This window comes from Scophthalmus maximus, chromosome 3 (assembly GCF_022379125.1).
Source record: "Scophthalmus maximus strain ysfricsl-2021 chromosome 3, ASM2237912v1, whole genome shotgun sequence".
Classification (NCBI taxonomy): Eukaryota; Metazoa; Chordata; class Actinopteri; order Pleuronectiformes; family Scophthalmidae; genus Scophthalmus; species Scophthalmus maximus.
In genome coordinates this window covers 19518162-19535677 of record NC_061517.1, presented here as the reverse complement: position 1 = coordinate 19535677, position 17516 = coordinate 19518162, and the positions used below count along the sequence as shown (strand labels likewise).

At 48.7% G+C, this 17516-nt stretch overlaps 1 protein-coding gene across 2 annotated transcripts in view; it reads right to left on the bottom strand.

Annotated features, from left to right (window-relative positions):
- The window catches only part of prex1 (phosphatidylinositol-3,4,5-trisphosphate-dependent Rac exchange factor 1), a 78049-nt gene extending 60707 nt beyond the window's left edge, over positions 1 to 17342 (bottom strand). For both annotated transcript variants that reach the window (XR_004795185.2, XM_035644172.2), the window contains exon 1: positions 16501 to 17342. Coding sequence is in view for 1 of the 2 variants with exons in the window: in XM_035644172.2 (XP_035500065.1) it covers positions 16501 to 16644 (144 nt within the window). In the remaining variant the exon portion in view is untranslated. The remainder of the gene's footprint in view (positions 1 to 16500) is intronic.
- Positions 17343 to 17516: the final 174 nt, after the last annotated feature.

The window sequence follows — 17516 nt, the reverse complement described above, 5'->3', positions numbered from 1 at the left end:
GTCCCAACGCAATGGAGATTAACTCAGTGGAGAGGAGTGCGTTTTGAAAAGAAATGTTTGACAGCATTGTCCATTTATAGAAACAATGTCAATATCAGGGCCAACACGTTACACGAGTTTGAGGAACAAAAATGTGTTTTGAACCCCGTTTTAAACAAACTGTACCAAACCGCTCACTGCATCAGTGTAAAATAACACATAAAAAAACAAAATATAGCTGGAAGTTATAAAGATTTTACCGATTGAAGTCGAGAAATGATTCGATCAACGAACTAAAGAGGCTATCAAGCATGAGAATTTGACGGAACATTTCATGCAAACAATTTTTACTGGAATTCTTGTATTGAAAACCACTGACGCTGCATTCTGTGGATCAACCAGAGGAGCCAAAACACTCTGCATTGCTACTGTTCATCACACAAGATGAAAGGGACGAAAATAAAATATATATTTATTTCGTTATATGTGAGTCATCTGTCCCCTTGTAAAAAAAAAAAAGAAAAAAAAAGACCCTTGCTTGCTATACAAAGCCCCACACGCCATTGGCGTAAAAGATGCATTACTTCGAGTAAAGTCACTTGCCTATGCGCTTTGGGTACATGAAAAGCGCTTTAAAAATTAAATATACTATTATTATTATAATGAAAGGCCGACACTTGTAATCACACATTTGCTCTAAAGATAGAACAGTTGACCGGCAGCCAGGCAGCAATCATATCACTTCCTTCAGAGACCAAACTCTTTGGGAGGATTTGTCCCCCCCCCCCCTTTATTTGGCCTTTTTTTTACTAGCTTTTGCGTAGGTTGTTGCCAAAACAGAGAGCAAAGGTCTTTCGCAGTGAGCTGCAAGCTCCCTAATTAAGACCAGTTTTAAAGAGAGGCAGTAGTTGTCTCGTTCTCGACTGGTTTTGGGAGTGAGCTGATTGTGCTCGAGGCGTATACGCTAATTAAATCTCCCATATGGCAACTTGTACCGTGTCCACACTGGAGGAGTCACTCATGTGAGAGACTGCTCCCTGGCAGAGGACACGAAAAGAGGCAGCACACAAGGCTTTTCCTCCGTTGCTTTCAGATGAGGGGGAAAGCGGCGGGGGTTAGCAACTGCGAAGGGACAATTGTGAAAATACAAAAAAAAATTAAAATATCCTTGACATCTCAGGCAGCTACCATCCAGGCAGGATTCACCGCTTAAGCAAAATGTGCCACACAGATGTGGTGACAGGGGGGGGATCAGCAGGGAGGATGGTGGGGAAGCAGCAACAAAGAGACCTTTCAGTCCAGGTCTCGCCTCATTCTCACCCAGGGTTGTATTGGCTGTCTCCATTGTTCCGTCACAAAGCACGCAGGTCTATTTGGAGAGAGAAATGGAAGCTTTCTCTCTGCCCCGCCGTCATGACGGAGACACTGGCTTTCAGCAGGGCCAGAGGAGAAATTGGGCGTGAGCACACCGGGCGTGTCTGCAGGATTTTTAGAGAGTCTGGGCCGAGCCTGGTCAGAATCGATCGCAGGATATGGCCCCGGAGAGAAGGTGAGGTGGGTATAATTGGAAGGAGGTGGACATCTGATGGACAACAGTTCATTATGTTCAGAAAGCCGAGCATCATAATTGGACAAACTGCAGTATGGAGTGAAATTTTCTTGAGCTGCTTACATTAATGAAGGCCAATCTAGGTAACATCCTGCAGGGAATAACAACCACGCCCGTCACTCTCGGCTACAGTTACAGAGACTCCAATCTGATCTGTCCATAAGTCCACAACGTGGCAAGAGGACGGGTCAGCAATACTCGCAGACACCAGTAAATCCCTATGACTTCTGTTGACAAGTCCTGATTGGCTTTGTGGTTTGGCAGCGTGAGCAAGATGCAAAAATAACATGCAAAAGTGACACTGTGGTTGGGACAACAGAGGAAGGAGCAGATGTGAAGGCACCCTCAGATAACCCTCATTACAAAGCCACGCATCATCATTTGCACGGAGAGGGCAGTACCTCAGAGCACCGCGAGCACGTGGTGACATTAAGAGATGGGATGAATATTGAAAGAGCCATCTCTCTCCGCAGTACGTGGACTTATATAGTTGTTATTGGAAAGAAAAAAAAGTCCACCGTGAAAAAACAAACACAGTCGTCATGACAAAGCACTGTAACTCTACCCTAATCACTCATTACTTATTGATCGACGTGCTGAGAGGCAGCGGGACGTGGCTGATGGGTCCCCGTTTACTTTCATATGCCCATGGCCTTCATGCCTCTTTCCAAAACATCATTCTCATCAATCAGGTTGAGTGGAGGATCAGACATTGATGAATTATATCCAAGTGGATGACGAATAACAATAACTCAAGACGCACAGGTTTTGTCTTTCCGTTATTGTGTGACGTCTGATTTAGCCACAGTGCGGCTCTTCGCCCACACTTGTGAATGTGATGGAGGTGAACTAAGAGGTGATTGTGCCCATAGCAAATGGCAGCCCTTGAATATATAGCTCGCAGATCTCCTTGGATACAACACAGCTGTATATACACACCGACACCTTTTCTTGCACAGGTCGCCCTGAGCAGCTCACATTAGATTGTGTGCACAAGATGCCTTGTTACTTTCCGGTGCCTAAAAATAGTGATGACATCAATCCGCGTGTTAATAATAGTCGGTCAGAAGGGACACAAATTTGTTTTTTGATACCCTTCATCATAATGAGTCAGATTGTCTGCACGGAGGGGGCTCAGCTGCTGCACGGAGCGCAGCGGGGATGTTGCACACAACGGTCTCTTGCCACAGGGCTGATGGGCTTTTAGGGGAAACCGCTCATGATGTAATCCCACAGGACAGGACACTAGTAACAAAACCATCAGGCTCCTTGATGGACCACGGAACTGCCAAATACGACAAGACTCGACATAACGTGCTCCAAAAGGCTAAACTGACGATTGTCATACAACAAAATGATAGGAGTAATAAAACATATTACAGGTTACACAGTATGTCTCAGAAATAAAAGATACATAATCATGTAAAGCCTTATAATCTTGGAACATTTAGCTAATTTATTCTAGCGATTTCCCTCTGTTTCAGGAGACAAACATACGTGTTATTTGTCTCACATCGTACACTGCTGCAGCGCCTCTTTTCACCCTCTTTCCGAACAATCCTCATCACCGGCCCCCTAAAGAAGCCCATTCTGCTCTGATTGGTCTGTTGACCCACTCGTTTGTGATTGGTCAACCCCCCTAGAGCTTGTGTTGGGAATGTCACGCATCTTGCCCAGAGGCTTCCTGATCAGTTGCAAACACCGCTGTAGCCATGGTAACGATGGTGTCGGCCCTGCCGTACCAACCCCAGCCCGAGCCCGGATGAAGCAGACCCGGACCACCATCACATACAAGACTGGAGCAGGACCTTGCAAACAAACCGATTCAGGAGCATGTGTGTCCATTGGCTGCAGAATTAGACTTTGCAACTTAAGATGCACAAAAAAAGGATTTTTTTTTTAAAAATGATACAACAATGAAAAGCGAAAAAATTGGGGCATTTAAGTTCGCCAGATCGCTTAAATCTACTGCTTGATAATTCTTTTCCTGCTCGCTCACTCACTCTCCAAAGCCTGTACCTGTTCATTCAATTCATAACAGAAATACCTGCTGCAGCACACTGTTAAATGCTGACAGCAATATGCAGGTATCAGTAAAGTGTCACTGGATATCTAAGGCGCCTTGGTTGGGTCTCCTTGCGTGGCAAGTGCACAGACATGACAAAGCCACGAAGCATTTTATAGTGCAAGGAGCATTTCATTATACAAATGCTCCAGAGAGCTCAAAGTGTTTAAACAAGCCATCTACGACAGAAGCCAAACAGAGGAAGGCCCCGGAACCTGGCCTTACGAAAACTGTTACTTTTCCTCCGAGAGACAAATGTGAGACATTTCACATGTTGACTGATCTAATTTAATGGGGGATACAGTAACACGCCTGTGTGCTTTATATAAGCATATTAGGTTCTTATTAATATTTTCACAACCCCACAGCCCTTCCCTCGCTGTCATTTACAAATCGTGGTACGGGGGTGTTTTCACACTTGAAAGACTCGAGAGATTTTTCTGAACACAGAATTTGGCCCGAGAGTTCGGTAAACTCGCTGAAGAGTGAAACCTCCTGTGAACCTGCAGTTCAGAAAAAGCACTGTCACGCCCGCGAGACGCGTGGACCGTGACAGGAACGATCACCGCGGCGATCTGTACCTCCATGTTGTATATTGCTGATGAAAGACGACATGTAGCCCCGACAGGTCAGGTCGCAACCAGCGTCAATAAAAATTTTGAAAGGCCTCTTTTGTGTTACAAGAGAAGGACGGTGTAGAAATGCATGTTGCACAATTTATCCACAGGGTTCTCATATGCCAAAGCAGACGTCATTCTGCTTCTAAAAAAAAAACTAGCCAGGGGCCGAACTCAATTGGACCGAGTGTGAAACTGTCATGACAGAAGTTTACATAAAAGCTGTCAACGTGCCACAAGCTGAATGGCCACGTGACCTGTTGGCGTAAACCTTGGTGATCCAACCAGGCTGAGTCACACTGTCCCCTTTATTGCAAGAATTTATGTGCAAGAAAAACTCAAGACAGAAAAATCCCAAACTGCAACAGAAGAAGTGAGTGCACACACACACACACACACACACACACACACACACACACACACACACACACACACACACACACACACACACACACACACACACACACACACACACACACACACACACACACACACACACACACACACACACACACACACACACACACACACACACACGTCTAAATGCGAGGCATGCGAACAGGAAGTGAAACCGCAGGTCAATCACACAGAACAAAAGGCCACTAACACTAAGACACCTAAATCATTGAGAAGAATTTTGTTTCTTCTCAAGCAGATAAGGCAGAGAAACTCGGGCGGGGGTAGAAAAAATAAACAGTCTGCGGAGTGAGGCCGTGCCATCGCCACACAAAAGCAGCAGATGTCAGTTCTGGACAGGAAGTGTGGCTTTTGTGAGGAGGAAGTATGTGACATGTTCGACCTGATGGTTACTCAACTGTGCCCTTAGTCGAGTCTGCCGGATTGTTAGGAGGATGGGAGCCCACTGACTGTAACAAACAAATAAATCACATTGTGCACTCAAGGGATTTAAATTGTGGACTTCTTCCCTTAACTTTGTGGCACAACAGCCACACTGGAATGAGACAATAAGTGTTCCCTATTTACTCTTTCAGCGCTTTCCCAGCTCGTACGGCAACTGGGCAGGCTGAAAAAATACACACCATGTCTAAATCCAACATCCATCATCACCTGCCACCCCAGACCGCGCTGCTAAACACCTATAACCGGTCTTGTGTCATATGAGGCATCCGGCATCTTCTCATATGAGCGACAGCCAAAGGGTCAGAGGGGGGTTGGGTGGAGTGGGCGGTGGGCGTCATCAGACCGGAGAGGGGCCAGACATTAAGGTGTGAAGATACAGATGGACCATATGTCGGTGTGGGCTCCGCGCTCGCTCCGCTGAACAGGGGGTTAGGGTCCTGCTGCCGTCACGTCTGCTTCTGAACACGCTTTTCTACCTGCAGCTCAGCCGGACACGTAACATGACCCTACGTTAGATTCACTTTCTTGACTTTGAAGAAGAAAGAAAAGCATGGGTTCATCTACGGATATGAAAACACGAGTAAGAAATCAGCAGGGAAATAACTAGAGAGAAGCATATGGGGATGTCATAATTGTCAAATTGTCACGTCTGCGTCATGGGGATGAGTCAGATGTACAGCCGGGGTGGAAGCTGTCGGAGCCGCCGTTGCACTGCTGGCGGGGCACGTTGTCTGAGGGGGTCACTCGGGGTGATGAGCAGACGCCTTCGACAAAAGGTCAGCCGTATTAAACAGGGATTAATGGGAAAATTAATATCTGTGAGAACACGATCACGTGGCACCTTGACTGGCAGTTTGGGAGCTGCGGCGGTGTTGCACTGGACTGCATTACATTCCTTCTCAAATTAGAAATAATGAGGGTTCTCTATAAAAAAAAAAACAGGGCAGGTTTTAGGTTGGTGGCGCAGCATACGGACACCAACAAATACTTTCATGTGCCATGTCTGTCAATGTATTACTCACTGACACAAATAGATATTTACAGTAAAGGCCAAACTGATATTGAATCACTCATAATCGTACCAAATGGAGCTTAAGCAAGTAAAAGAATCACTGGGATAAGAATTTACATATAGTACATGGGGAATCGGAAGAATGATGATGTAAGATGTATCCACATGTCAAGTGTGTCTTTGACCGTTTCCTGTCTGGAAAAAAAGTCATTTCACAGAGCAGCCCTACACGCACATCTGTTTGTGTATCGGTGGTCCGATCAGGTGGCACCATCGGCGATTTTTCAACTATCAAAACCCATTTTGTCTTTTGGAGCAGATTTTCTGTCCGGTATCTCTGACAGCTTCTCCAGAATGAAAAACAAAGTCGGCGTTAATAGGGAAACGCTGGGCTTATTTCTCCGTTTGCCCATGGCTACCATCAGCATTCAGCAACAATGCTGGGCAACCTCGCTCAATTCAGATAACTCACAAGAGAGCCCATATATCAAGAACAAGCTCTAACACTTGTCAGGGGTTTTTCTTCCAGCGGGCCCTTTCAATTGGCCTCAGTTCCCACACCTACTGGAACAGCCCGCAAACTGGGGCTCAGATCCACAGATTCAGGACTTCTTTTTTTTGGTCCTGTGTGAGTTGTCAGGTCATCGGCCCTCAAACCCTCTACCCCTCCTCATCCTAGAGAGAAAACAACAACAAGCTAAAAACAACACGTCCGTTAAGTCTCTCTTTCTGGACAGTGGATGTGGGCAGCCAGGGGGAGGGGGCGACAGCGGGGCAGTCTTGGAGAGCGGACTGGGGCCATTTCGGGGTCGACGTGGCATGAAATTGAATAAATAAATGAAGAAATCCCCTCTGTGTGGCCCGGGTGCATCAGAGCCAGAGAACGGCCCGTGGTGTCGCCCACAATGAGGGACCCCAGTAAACTTGAGCAAACTTCTTTCTCCCTGAAGCCGTAATTCACATCTCTCCCAAGCCCCTCCGCTCCCACCCAACCCTCCGACCAGTCCCTCGCTGTCTTCCAAGAGAAACCCCTTTCTGGCAGAGCCAATCGACAAAACACAAAAGTCTTCTTTGAGTCGTGTCCAGCTTTTTTTCTTTTCTTCTCTCCTCCCCCTCTCACTCACTTCCGCTTTGAAGAGCTTTAAACTTCAGGGCTTTTTGAGCTGCTCACATGGGAGGAAACTTAACACAACAGGGGAGGAGACAGTGTCTGAGCCACAGACAGACAGACAGACGGACGGACGGACGGCACTGGACCAGGGGCCCTCCTGCTCATCAAGTCCTCATCAGCTCTGTTGCATTGATGAACGGATGGTGCACGTGAAAAAAATGTTAACATCCATTTCATTTTCGCTTGCAGGGATTAGAATTTCCGACCTTAGCTGCCATGAAATAAAAAGGCAATACATCCTTTATGGCATCTCCACTTTTTTCAGGTTGCTTGGCAGCTTCTCTCACACAATTACAGACTCGCTCTCATTTGTCTGTCTCTCATAACGCATTTATCGGAACAAAACAACAGAGGGGCGTGCAACGCTCGCGCACTCCCCATCGCGACGACGGGGTTGGAAATAGCTTTTGAAGCACATGGAAGACGTTTGAACACCGAGTGTGAACCGCCGACAGTTGGGGGCAACTGTGTCAACCTGTAAATCTGTCAAAATGGTCTACCTTCATCTCTGTCTGACATGTCGCACTGCCGAAAATGACACTTCCTCATCTCGGCCACATCATGTCATCTCTACCGTTGCCGACGGTGATTGGAGGTTTGTCTGCAAGTGGCTTTTTCCGCGTGGCCTTTGTGTTGTCGAGGGGTGACATGTGGCGATCTGGAGATAACATCACGGACCAGATTGCAGAGGCCATCTGGACGTTTGGACGTGTGCGTGGTGGGGTTTTTTTTTTTTGGTGCTGACAGACGAACGGGTCACAGACTGGATCAGAGTGCAGCGAGCGTGGTGCGGAGTGAGCCGCCGGGAGACCCTGCGACGCTTCCAACAGACCAAAGACCAGCAGCAGAAGCCTGATGCGACACAGCTGATCATTTTGAGGCAGCGGCGTTCTACAGTTTTCCCATGATACCTGTGTGCACGACCCTAACGCCAAAAACACACGTGTGCTTTCATGGAGTGCGTGTGACGAGCAAAACCGAACTCAACATGCCACACCTGGCATTCGGCTGGGCAGACGTAAACAGTGCCGTGGGCACAGACAGGGAGAGGATGGTGGTAGAGGAACAAATGAGTATCTATCTCTACACGATAATGGTCATTTGGAAAAGTGGAGGGGAGATGATGGAGAACTGGAGAGTTGGTTCCAACTGAAACAGTATTTACCAGGCAGACAGCTTCCATTTGAAGCCAATTTCTGTCTGAAAAAGTTTGTCTCGCTCTGAAACCACTGATGCAACTGACCTACATTCAATCAACTTGTCATTACTAATGCAACCGACACTCATTTTAGTTTGCACCTCCGAAAGTGATGCTTCCTGGATGATTCTGATCCACTGCACTGGCGTTGCCGAGATGAAACTGATTGTGCATTGAAAGATTCATCTGCCGGCTGATGTTTTTCGGCGTGTTGAGATAGTCAGCGTCGACCAATGCCCGCACTGCCGATAAACAAAAGATATCTGCGCACACACCTTTAGAGAATTTTGTGTTTCTGGGTTTATCTTACAGAGTTTAGGTTTATGAATAGTTGTGGAAACATTCGGGTGCAGTGTGCAGAGCTACTCAATAAAAAAGATACAATGCACTTTCTGTTAAAGTGAATTATACATTTGTGTCAAGCCATTGAAAAGACCCATATTGACTTTCCAGGTTCTGCCACACGTCCATTCTGTCTAGTCACATCTGTTTTCTGTCCGAATGTGAGATCAAGATCATCAGAGTAAAAGCTCAAGCTCAAGCCTTTAAGCGCGCCGTGTAAGCAGCCATCAGAAACAACGAATGCCAAAATAAAAGCCTTTGAGCATCATGCATTCATCGACAGCTGTCATGAACAGCAACAGCCTGTTGAACTCGTGGGGTTTAATGACATTATTGGCATAACTTGTTTTCAACTCTGTAATGTCTTCTGTTGGTAGAAACAGAGCCTGCAAGCTGGAAGATTTACTCTGCCTACTTCGTTCAGCCTTCCCACCACGCACTCAGTGTGTCACACAGTGAGCACTAACACACACTTTTCCTTCAGATTTGTCACTCACACACACAGACACACAGACACACACACACACACACACACACACACACACACACACACACACACACACACACACACACACACACACACACACACACACACACACACACACACACACACACACAGTGTCAACAGTATTTCAGAGGAAGTGGGAATTGTAGGTTGACGTTAACCTGAGCCAGCAAAAAAAATAAAGAAATGGACAAAAAGGAATAAACAGAAAAGAAGAATGATTCATAGCAACACTGCCAAACCCCATATACAAGTTGATGGGTTTTTTTTTTAACCCTCTTTACGTAACTTTCAAACCAGACAGTTACTTCAAAGTCCATTTTTAAAACTGAACTAAAAAAAATAGAAGACCTACTTGGGAGTGTGTTGGGTAGCGTGTAGTGTATGTGTGCGTGCGTGCTTGCGTGCGTGCGTGCGTGCGTGCGTGCGTGCGTGCGTGCGTGTCACCCTTTCTTTGTCCCATTGTGTCATGTGTCCAGCTTCCTGCCTGGATGGCGTCCAGGCCAGGCATTTTCTCTGACCCGCCCTGATCCAGCAGGACTTTCACAGACTAGTAATCTAATCACCAAACACCTTTGGCATAATCTCTGAATTCCAGAAGCTTCGTGCGAAGGTGTTTAATGGTTGTGTGTTTTTTTGTTTCACGTTTTTCTATCAGGAAAATGACCTCTGCCCCCCGAAATAAGCCACACATCTGGTTGTATTTGAGAAAGCAAACAAACATTGTAAAGCCCGCGGCCGCAGTACGTAAACCAAACAGGAAGCTGCGAGGGGAGAGCCTGTAGGCCAAGACCCTCTGCAGGTATCCAACCATCCTATTCATTCACACTCGAAAGTTTATTAAAACCCACGCTGCAGCGCCACTGCACCCACCCTGAGAAAGTACTTGTACCCAACTTTGTCCGGGTCGTGGTCTCCGGAGGGACATTAGTGAGCTCATGTTGCCGCGCTTTGACCATTCAGGCCAGGTCACCCATTGTATCGTATATCAGCCTGTTGAAAAGCACTCAGAGCAGAGCTTTTCACACACGCGGGACGCTGCCTCTCTTATTGGATGTTTGCTCCGGTCATAAAAATGTCCCAAAACGGAGCATCTCTTGGGCTCCGCTCTCGACACCACACGGTCTGGATATCTGACACAGGGAAACCGGTGAGCTGATGTAATTGCCCGGCTGACAACCGATTGACGACTTCCTTGCCTTCGCACAGACCTCGAGATTCCCAAGGACACACTCCTGAATACTTTCACTTTTTGTTAAGCTGTGTAAACACCAACAGAGAACTGCTCAATGAAATACACTTTAATTGATTTAAAACCGAGAGGCAATTTCGCCATGTTCCCAAAAAAACATTCACCCATCCTGATCATGCATAATGACTTTAATCCTATGCTAATTCTTGGCTGTAAGAATCCACAAACATCTCTTGCGGCGGGAGGGGATTGGGGGGGGCGTTGGTGCGGGGGTTGACATCATTCCTCCGGGTGTTACAGTGGTTTAGACTTGTTAACTTGAATTCTTAAAATTCCTGCTGCAGTCCTATGCCTCAAAGAAATGGCTTATCAACACACATGACTAAAAAAAAAAGCACTAATATCGACTGGGAAACTGGCATTGACCCCCCATTTATGCGACACCCTGCATTGCAATGAATTAGTCTGACACGGTAGCTGCACTGCATGGTACCAATTGTCCAGAGCAAAATGGGATTGGGGGGGGGGGGTGCACGGTGGCAACTTAAAGCATTAACATGTGTGCGTAAAAGGCAGGTCAGTGGTTAACGCACTGACTCGGGTTAAGGTAGTGCAGTTTGTCTAAGTTGGTGTGTAAACATGAACATGAACTCTAGTTAACAAAAAATTAACAGTTAACTATTTTTTTGTTAACTATTGTTTCACGTTTAAGATGCAAACACCCTGATCACGGCCACACAGTTACACACATTCACACCAGCAAGCTGCCCAGTGGGACCACAGATTGATCCGCTGGCGGCCGGGCCGCCCCTCGTGTTCACCTGGTTATGGGCGATATCATTTAGCATGACTGATTGAATGGGCTGTTACAATGTTTTTTAAACCAAAATGTACATGGCGCGCAGCAGAGAGTTTAAAGCCCAGTAATAATAAAAAACTCTCACAAAAACCCCAGCAGTCGGCCATTGTAACTGTTCTACCTGCTGTTAGGATGGGCTGTGGGCGGCCCCCCCAGCTCCACCATCACTCTTGCTATATACGTGATGTGTGTCTGTGTCAGCCTGTTGAAAAGCACTCAGAGCAGAGCTTTTCACACACGCGGGACGCTGCCTCTCTTATTGGATGTTTGCTCCGGTCATAAAAATGTCCCAAAACGGAGCATCTCTTGGGCTCCGCTCTCGACACCACACGGTCTGGATATCTGACACAGGGAAACCGGTGAGCTGATGTAATTGCCCAGCTGACAACCGATGTGTGTCTGTGTTTGCATGACATCAGCAGGCCTGAGTTCGCGAGTGAGCTGAAACCACCAGCGTTGTGGCCGTGATGAGACTTTAGAATCCGAAGCTATTTATACCCCCCCCCCCCCCCCCCCCCCCCCCGCCTAGCCCAGAGAAACTCGATGCTAGTCTTTCCCACCGTGTAGGGAGGGAGGGAGAGATGGAGCGAGAGAAGAAAATAAAGAAGGGAAAGAGGCATACAGGGGCTCAAGTTTGAAGAGGAAGCTCAAGGCTGGCTTCCTGCACGTCTGTCTTCCAGGGGCACAGGTCGGACCGCGTCCTCTGTGTTTGTGAGCATGTGCTCTTGTCATCCTGTTTGCTCAGCGAGGCCTGTCAACGGTGACGCCAGGTGCACGTACATAAAGGTCTGCATCAGCAAAGAGGAGAAAGAGGTGCCGGGGGGTGGGGATATATCTATATAGTGTACGTGCAATCACACACCAAAACTCTGTATCATTTACCAGTGTTAGACGTGTGCGACCTCACTTGTGTGTGTGGCCTAAAGCAACAGGGTCACGGGTCAGAATTTCCAGATGTTTCCTATTATCCCGCAGCACTCACAGGACCTTCCTGGTCGCCCGTCTCTCCATCTCTCACTGCTTTTCGGCAGAAGAAGGAAGGTGGAAAAGATGACCAACTCATTGGCCATACAACTTCCCCTGTTGTCTTTACTGAGCAGGATTCACTATCACATGGGTCACTGTGTGATTAAAATCCCATTCTTTATGGTTTCGGGGGAATATCCCTCAAGTCTACCGGGTATGACGCCACTGAGCGTATTCCCGACATTTTGGTCATCGTGGCAGGGGAAATCCAGTTGCCTGGATTAAAGCAACAAAGCGCTGCCCCTGAAGAAAATCCCAGCTAATCTACGGCACTGAGAAATTGTCCCTTCAGACACAAACGAGGGGAATCTGTTGTAACAAAAGCTCGCACAGGCCCGTCATCACCATAAACTTTGAGTTGAAGAGGGATCGGCTTGTTTTCAAATGGAGCCACTTCCGCTCCGCTCGAAAAAAAGGCAATGGATTCGAGAGATTGACGGTGACAGCGCTGAGCAAAACGAATCCCTCTAATCCCCCTTTTCACACCCCCAACCCCCTTCTCACCTCTTCTCCTCCCACCCATCCCGACGTGCTTCCCTCCCGGCACATTGGAGGAGCTCGCGGGCACTGGTAATTGCCAGGGGATGAGTGACGCGCAGAATGGCTGAGATGCCAAAGCCGGATAACCATCTCTTTGTGTGTCCCTGCAATCATTGCCATTGATAAGCAACGCTGCAACGGGGGCAAAACATCCAGGGGGTTTGCGCAAGAGCACAAAAGGGGAGGTGGGGAAATAAGTCGCCGATAAGGCGGCGAAGAATGATGTGGGCGGTCAACAGCGAGCTGCCACTCTGCCGCGGACAAGGGGGAATAATCCCAACGAGACAGAGGGAAATCAAAACCATGAGGTCGCCTTCAGATAAGAAGAAACAGGAAACACTCAGAAGCATGGATGTGTCCCGGACTTCAATGTTTAAATGTCGAACATTACGTCATGTCCAGATATCCTCGGCGTGGGCATAATGGATTCTGACAGCAACATTGAAATCATTGGTGACATTGAAACCCCCCGAACCCTGCTGTGTTTTCAGTCGCATAGGTGCAGTTCACATTTTCTCAGTCGGGAGGGGGGAATCAAAACACCTCTCGCTGGTACGCCGACTCTACTGGTGTCTCCGCGTCCTGTTGTCCGCGTGTAACTCACAGAAGATGTGGAAATGTAGGTCTGTTTGAGGCAGGCGGAGAAAGCGCAGGCACTCAAAAAATGTGAAAGTCCTCAAAATAATTGAATGAAAGAGCCTCTTCTGTAACCACTTCATTCCCCCATCACCGCTGTAGCATCTTCACACTGAGGGTCTACGCGCCCCCCCCCACCACGCCCCCTCCTCCACCCTGAACCACTCTGTATCTTTACTGAAACCATATGTTCTGGGCTCACAAAGCCAGACTTTCCTTATCAACACCACAGTGAGCTGCGTGGTGACAAGGCCTCGGCTCCCGCTGAGGGGAGGGGGGAGCGGGCTCGGCTGGCTGGCCCCTGGATGGAGGGCATTTGGGGGCACAACAAATCTTTCCTTTCTCTTTTTGTTTGAAAATGTCCAAACGTCCACCTTCTGCAGTCTAAGGCCACTGAGCCACGACGCCACCACACTCCCCACACGGAGACGGAGCGGACTGGGGGGATGGGTTCTCACATGTACGCACGACATATGCTATCAAATATAGGGTACGGCAGAGCATGCTTTGGCATGTATGTGCCCATATGTGAATATGACCCCAGAATGTGGGGCAGTTCCATCCATGCTTTGCAGCATAGAGAAACACTTGTTAAAAAGATGATACAAAAACGACATCATGTCAGAGTTCTTATTCTACCAGAAAGCAGAGAAGTACACACACAGCTTACTATGAATCCTCACACCCCCCCCACACTGTTTTAACAAGACTAGGAAAAATATATAGGCCACATCTCCACACTGAGGTTGACTGCAGCCGCGGGCTGCATAAAGGGCATTCTATGCAAAGGCACTGGTGATAACAGAAATTCCCCCCCCAAGCCCGCGCGTATCACTCTGCCCCGGCTCTGCGCGGCATGGCTTAAATCAGAAGATGCCAATTGATGCGATGGCGGGGAGGAGCGTGGTGGAGGGGCTCCGGCACTGACAGCTTTCAGATGTCCATGGGGGGAAACAGACTCCCAGACTTCTCAGATAAATCAGTGGGGGCTTTGTCTTTATCATTATGCCAGAACTTTGGGGGAGCGGTCGGTTGGGTGGGGGGTAGTCAGAGCATTTCCCTCTGCTGCCTGGTCTGTCTTCTAACAGGAGATAAGCCCCGGCTGCCTCTTGTGTAACCGAGAAGGAAAGCAGTGTCACACACAGACACTGGCCCCCAAATGTAAAAAAAAAAAAAAAAAGTAAATCGCCCTAAAGCTGCAGTATGCGAGTATAACTTTCAGAAAGTTATGCATCACTGACTTGAGGACGGCATGATCCTCTAGCGTCTCAGTGACAACGGAGACCGCCCGCGCTGATGAACGGAAATTATTTCGAGAACCTTGAGGAAGTTTCTTAACATGTGACAGCGCAAAAGGAAAAGAGGGGAGCATGACTTCTCTTTTTTTCTGCACAAATGCTTGCCAGATGCTGAAATTGAACCATGAACACAATCATTGGCGTGTTCATAAGAAACAGCCTTTTATCGGCGAGTAAACAACGTCGACAGCGAACGGTTGCAGCGGGGTGGCAGAGCGAGGAACGAGAGCAACGGGACGACCTTTGACCGCGTTGTGGAGAGGGCAACAAGTACGGGGGGGGGGGGGGGGTCGGGGTCCAAACACAGTCCCACTACGCTTCTCACACTAGGTGCGACCAATTTATTTAAAGTTGAACCTCCCAGTCTGTCACTGTGAAGCTGAGCCACCTGCGCCGTCCAAGTGCCACAGATGATAGGGCAAAAAAAAGAAAAAAAGGCAGGATGTGGGAAGAGGGATAATGAAAAGTGACTGATTGAACAGTCTCCTGCAGGTGGGAGCCATGTCCACCAGGCAGGCCTGTTGGTGGCTGAGGGGGGGGGGGGGGGGGGGGGGGTGTTAGATCACCGGGACGTCCACTCATCAAAGGAAGCTGCTGGTTGTACCGTGACAGAAAATGCATATATAAATAAGTGAGTGAGTAAGTACGCGTGCTGAAATGGCTCCTTATCTCCGTCTGGGAGAGACAGGGAGGCTCTGGACGCTCATGAATATCCATTTATGTGTGTGTATGGGGGGTGGGAGACAATGTGAATCGAGCGCTCCTTTGATTGTCTCGCACCTGAGCTTTAACACACAATGGAGAGGTGTGAATGATGCCCCCCAACCCCCCCCCACACACACACCCCTCCTCTCGACCCCCTCCATTAAAGCCCATGCAACAACAACAACAACAGAAAACCCAACACAACAACACATGCACGGCTTGTAACAGATCTGAGAAAGGAAAATTGGTTCTGCTATATCCATTGGTAAACGTGCCCAGCAGCAGGTCACACACACACACACACACACACACAGGTACCCTCCACATCTAGAAACAACAGCTGTGCAGTGTGCACAACTTCTGCCGCCAGTTCATATGTACGCACACCACAACAATAACAACAACAACAACAACAACAGCGACATGGGATACATGAATACAAAAAAAGTTGTGCTTTCATTAAAGCCTTTCCATCCTTGTGGACAGAAAGTCACGCCGAAGCCCGTTCGATTTCTCTGCCGGTTTTATCGCCACACTTCCATACTTTCTCATCGCTACGGCAAGGGGGTGCGGGGGGGGGGCATTTTGAGTTCATATCTCTCTAACAACGCTTGCCAGCTCATATACTGTGTGCATGCCGAATGAAAGAGCGCGGCCTGCCGTTTGACACAATGGCACCAACTGCTCGGCGAAAACGCGCACGCTGACCGGCCGAGCGGCGGCGACCCGGGAGTTTGAACCTCCGCGAGCGGACCGTGGCACGGTGGCTCTGGTCGGGCGCGCGACGAGCCTTTAACGTGGCTGTATATGAACAGATACATATGAATATATATATATATATATACATACACGCGACGCGAAAGGCGCAGTTTGTGAGCAACTCACCGACTGCAGGAACAGCAGCGTGCGCACATAATCCCTCTCGGTGTTGAGCATCTCGTTGAGCACGCAGAGCCGGAGCCGCTGCTGCCGGTCCGAGTCCTTGGCGGCGTGGAAGCCGTTCTCCAGGTGCCCGTCGTCCTCGTCCATGGCGGTCACTCAACAACCACCCGCAGCAGCAGCAGCAGCAACAACAACAACAACCGCCGCCGCCCCCCCTCCCCTCCCACCCAACTCTTCTTCACTTTAGGTTATCCACAGTCCGCTCGGGGTCGTCGCCTCAGTCCATCGTCGCAGCAGCAGCAGGTTGTCCGTCTCCGTCGTCGTCGTCGTCGTCGCCCCCCCCCCACCACCACTAGCAGCAACCCACCTACTCAAAAGAGCCGGAGCCCCCCTTTAAACTGTGATGGACAGGGCGGCGGCAGCGGCACACGCTGGGGAGAAAAGTTCCACCGAAGTCCCGCAAACGACAGGCGGAGAGCCCGTGTGTGTGTGTGTGTGTGGCTGAGCGTGAGCGCGCGCGCGTGCGTGTGTGTGTGTGTGGCCGCTACAATAGCTGAGAGGGGGCAAGACGGTGGAGGCTCAACCCAGACCTGAGAGGCACGGAGGGGAGGGGGAGGAGGAGAGACACACTCACACTCTCACACGCACGGATTGTATTAATCTATGGTCAAACATTTACTGTACATGTTCTTTATATTAAAAAAAAAAACTCGTCACTTGGGGACACACGAATCAATCATCGACGAGGGGGGCTCCAAAGGAAACAAGCACATTCCAACGTTAGCACGGCTGCGCTCACGCATCCCCGTGCTCACCTCAAAAAAACCCAACCGCCCCGTATCAAACACATGAAAGCGGTGCGAGTGGTGTACGTGACGTCACGTTGGACGGCTGGCTGGAATCAAGCGATCTGATTGGCTCATAGTGGTCGCGGTATATGCGCTCGGTACACCACGGCTTTGACGCGGAATCAGTTTGGGCCGAGCAACGCCCGCATATCTTTCGATAGCCTCAAAAAT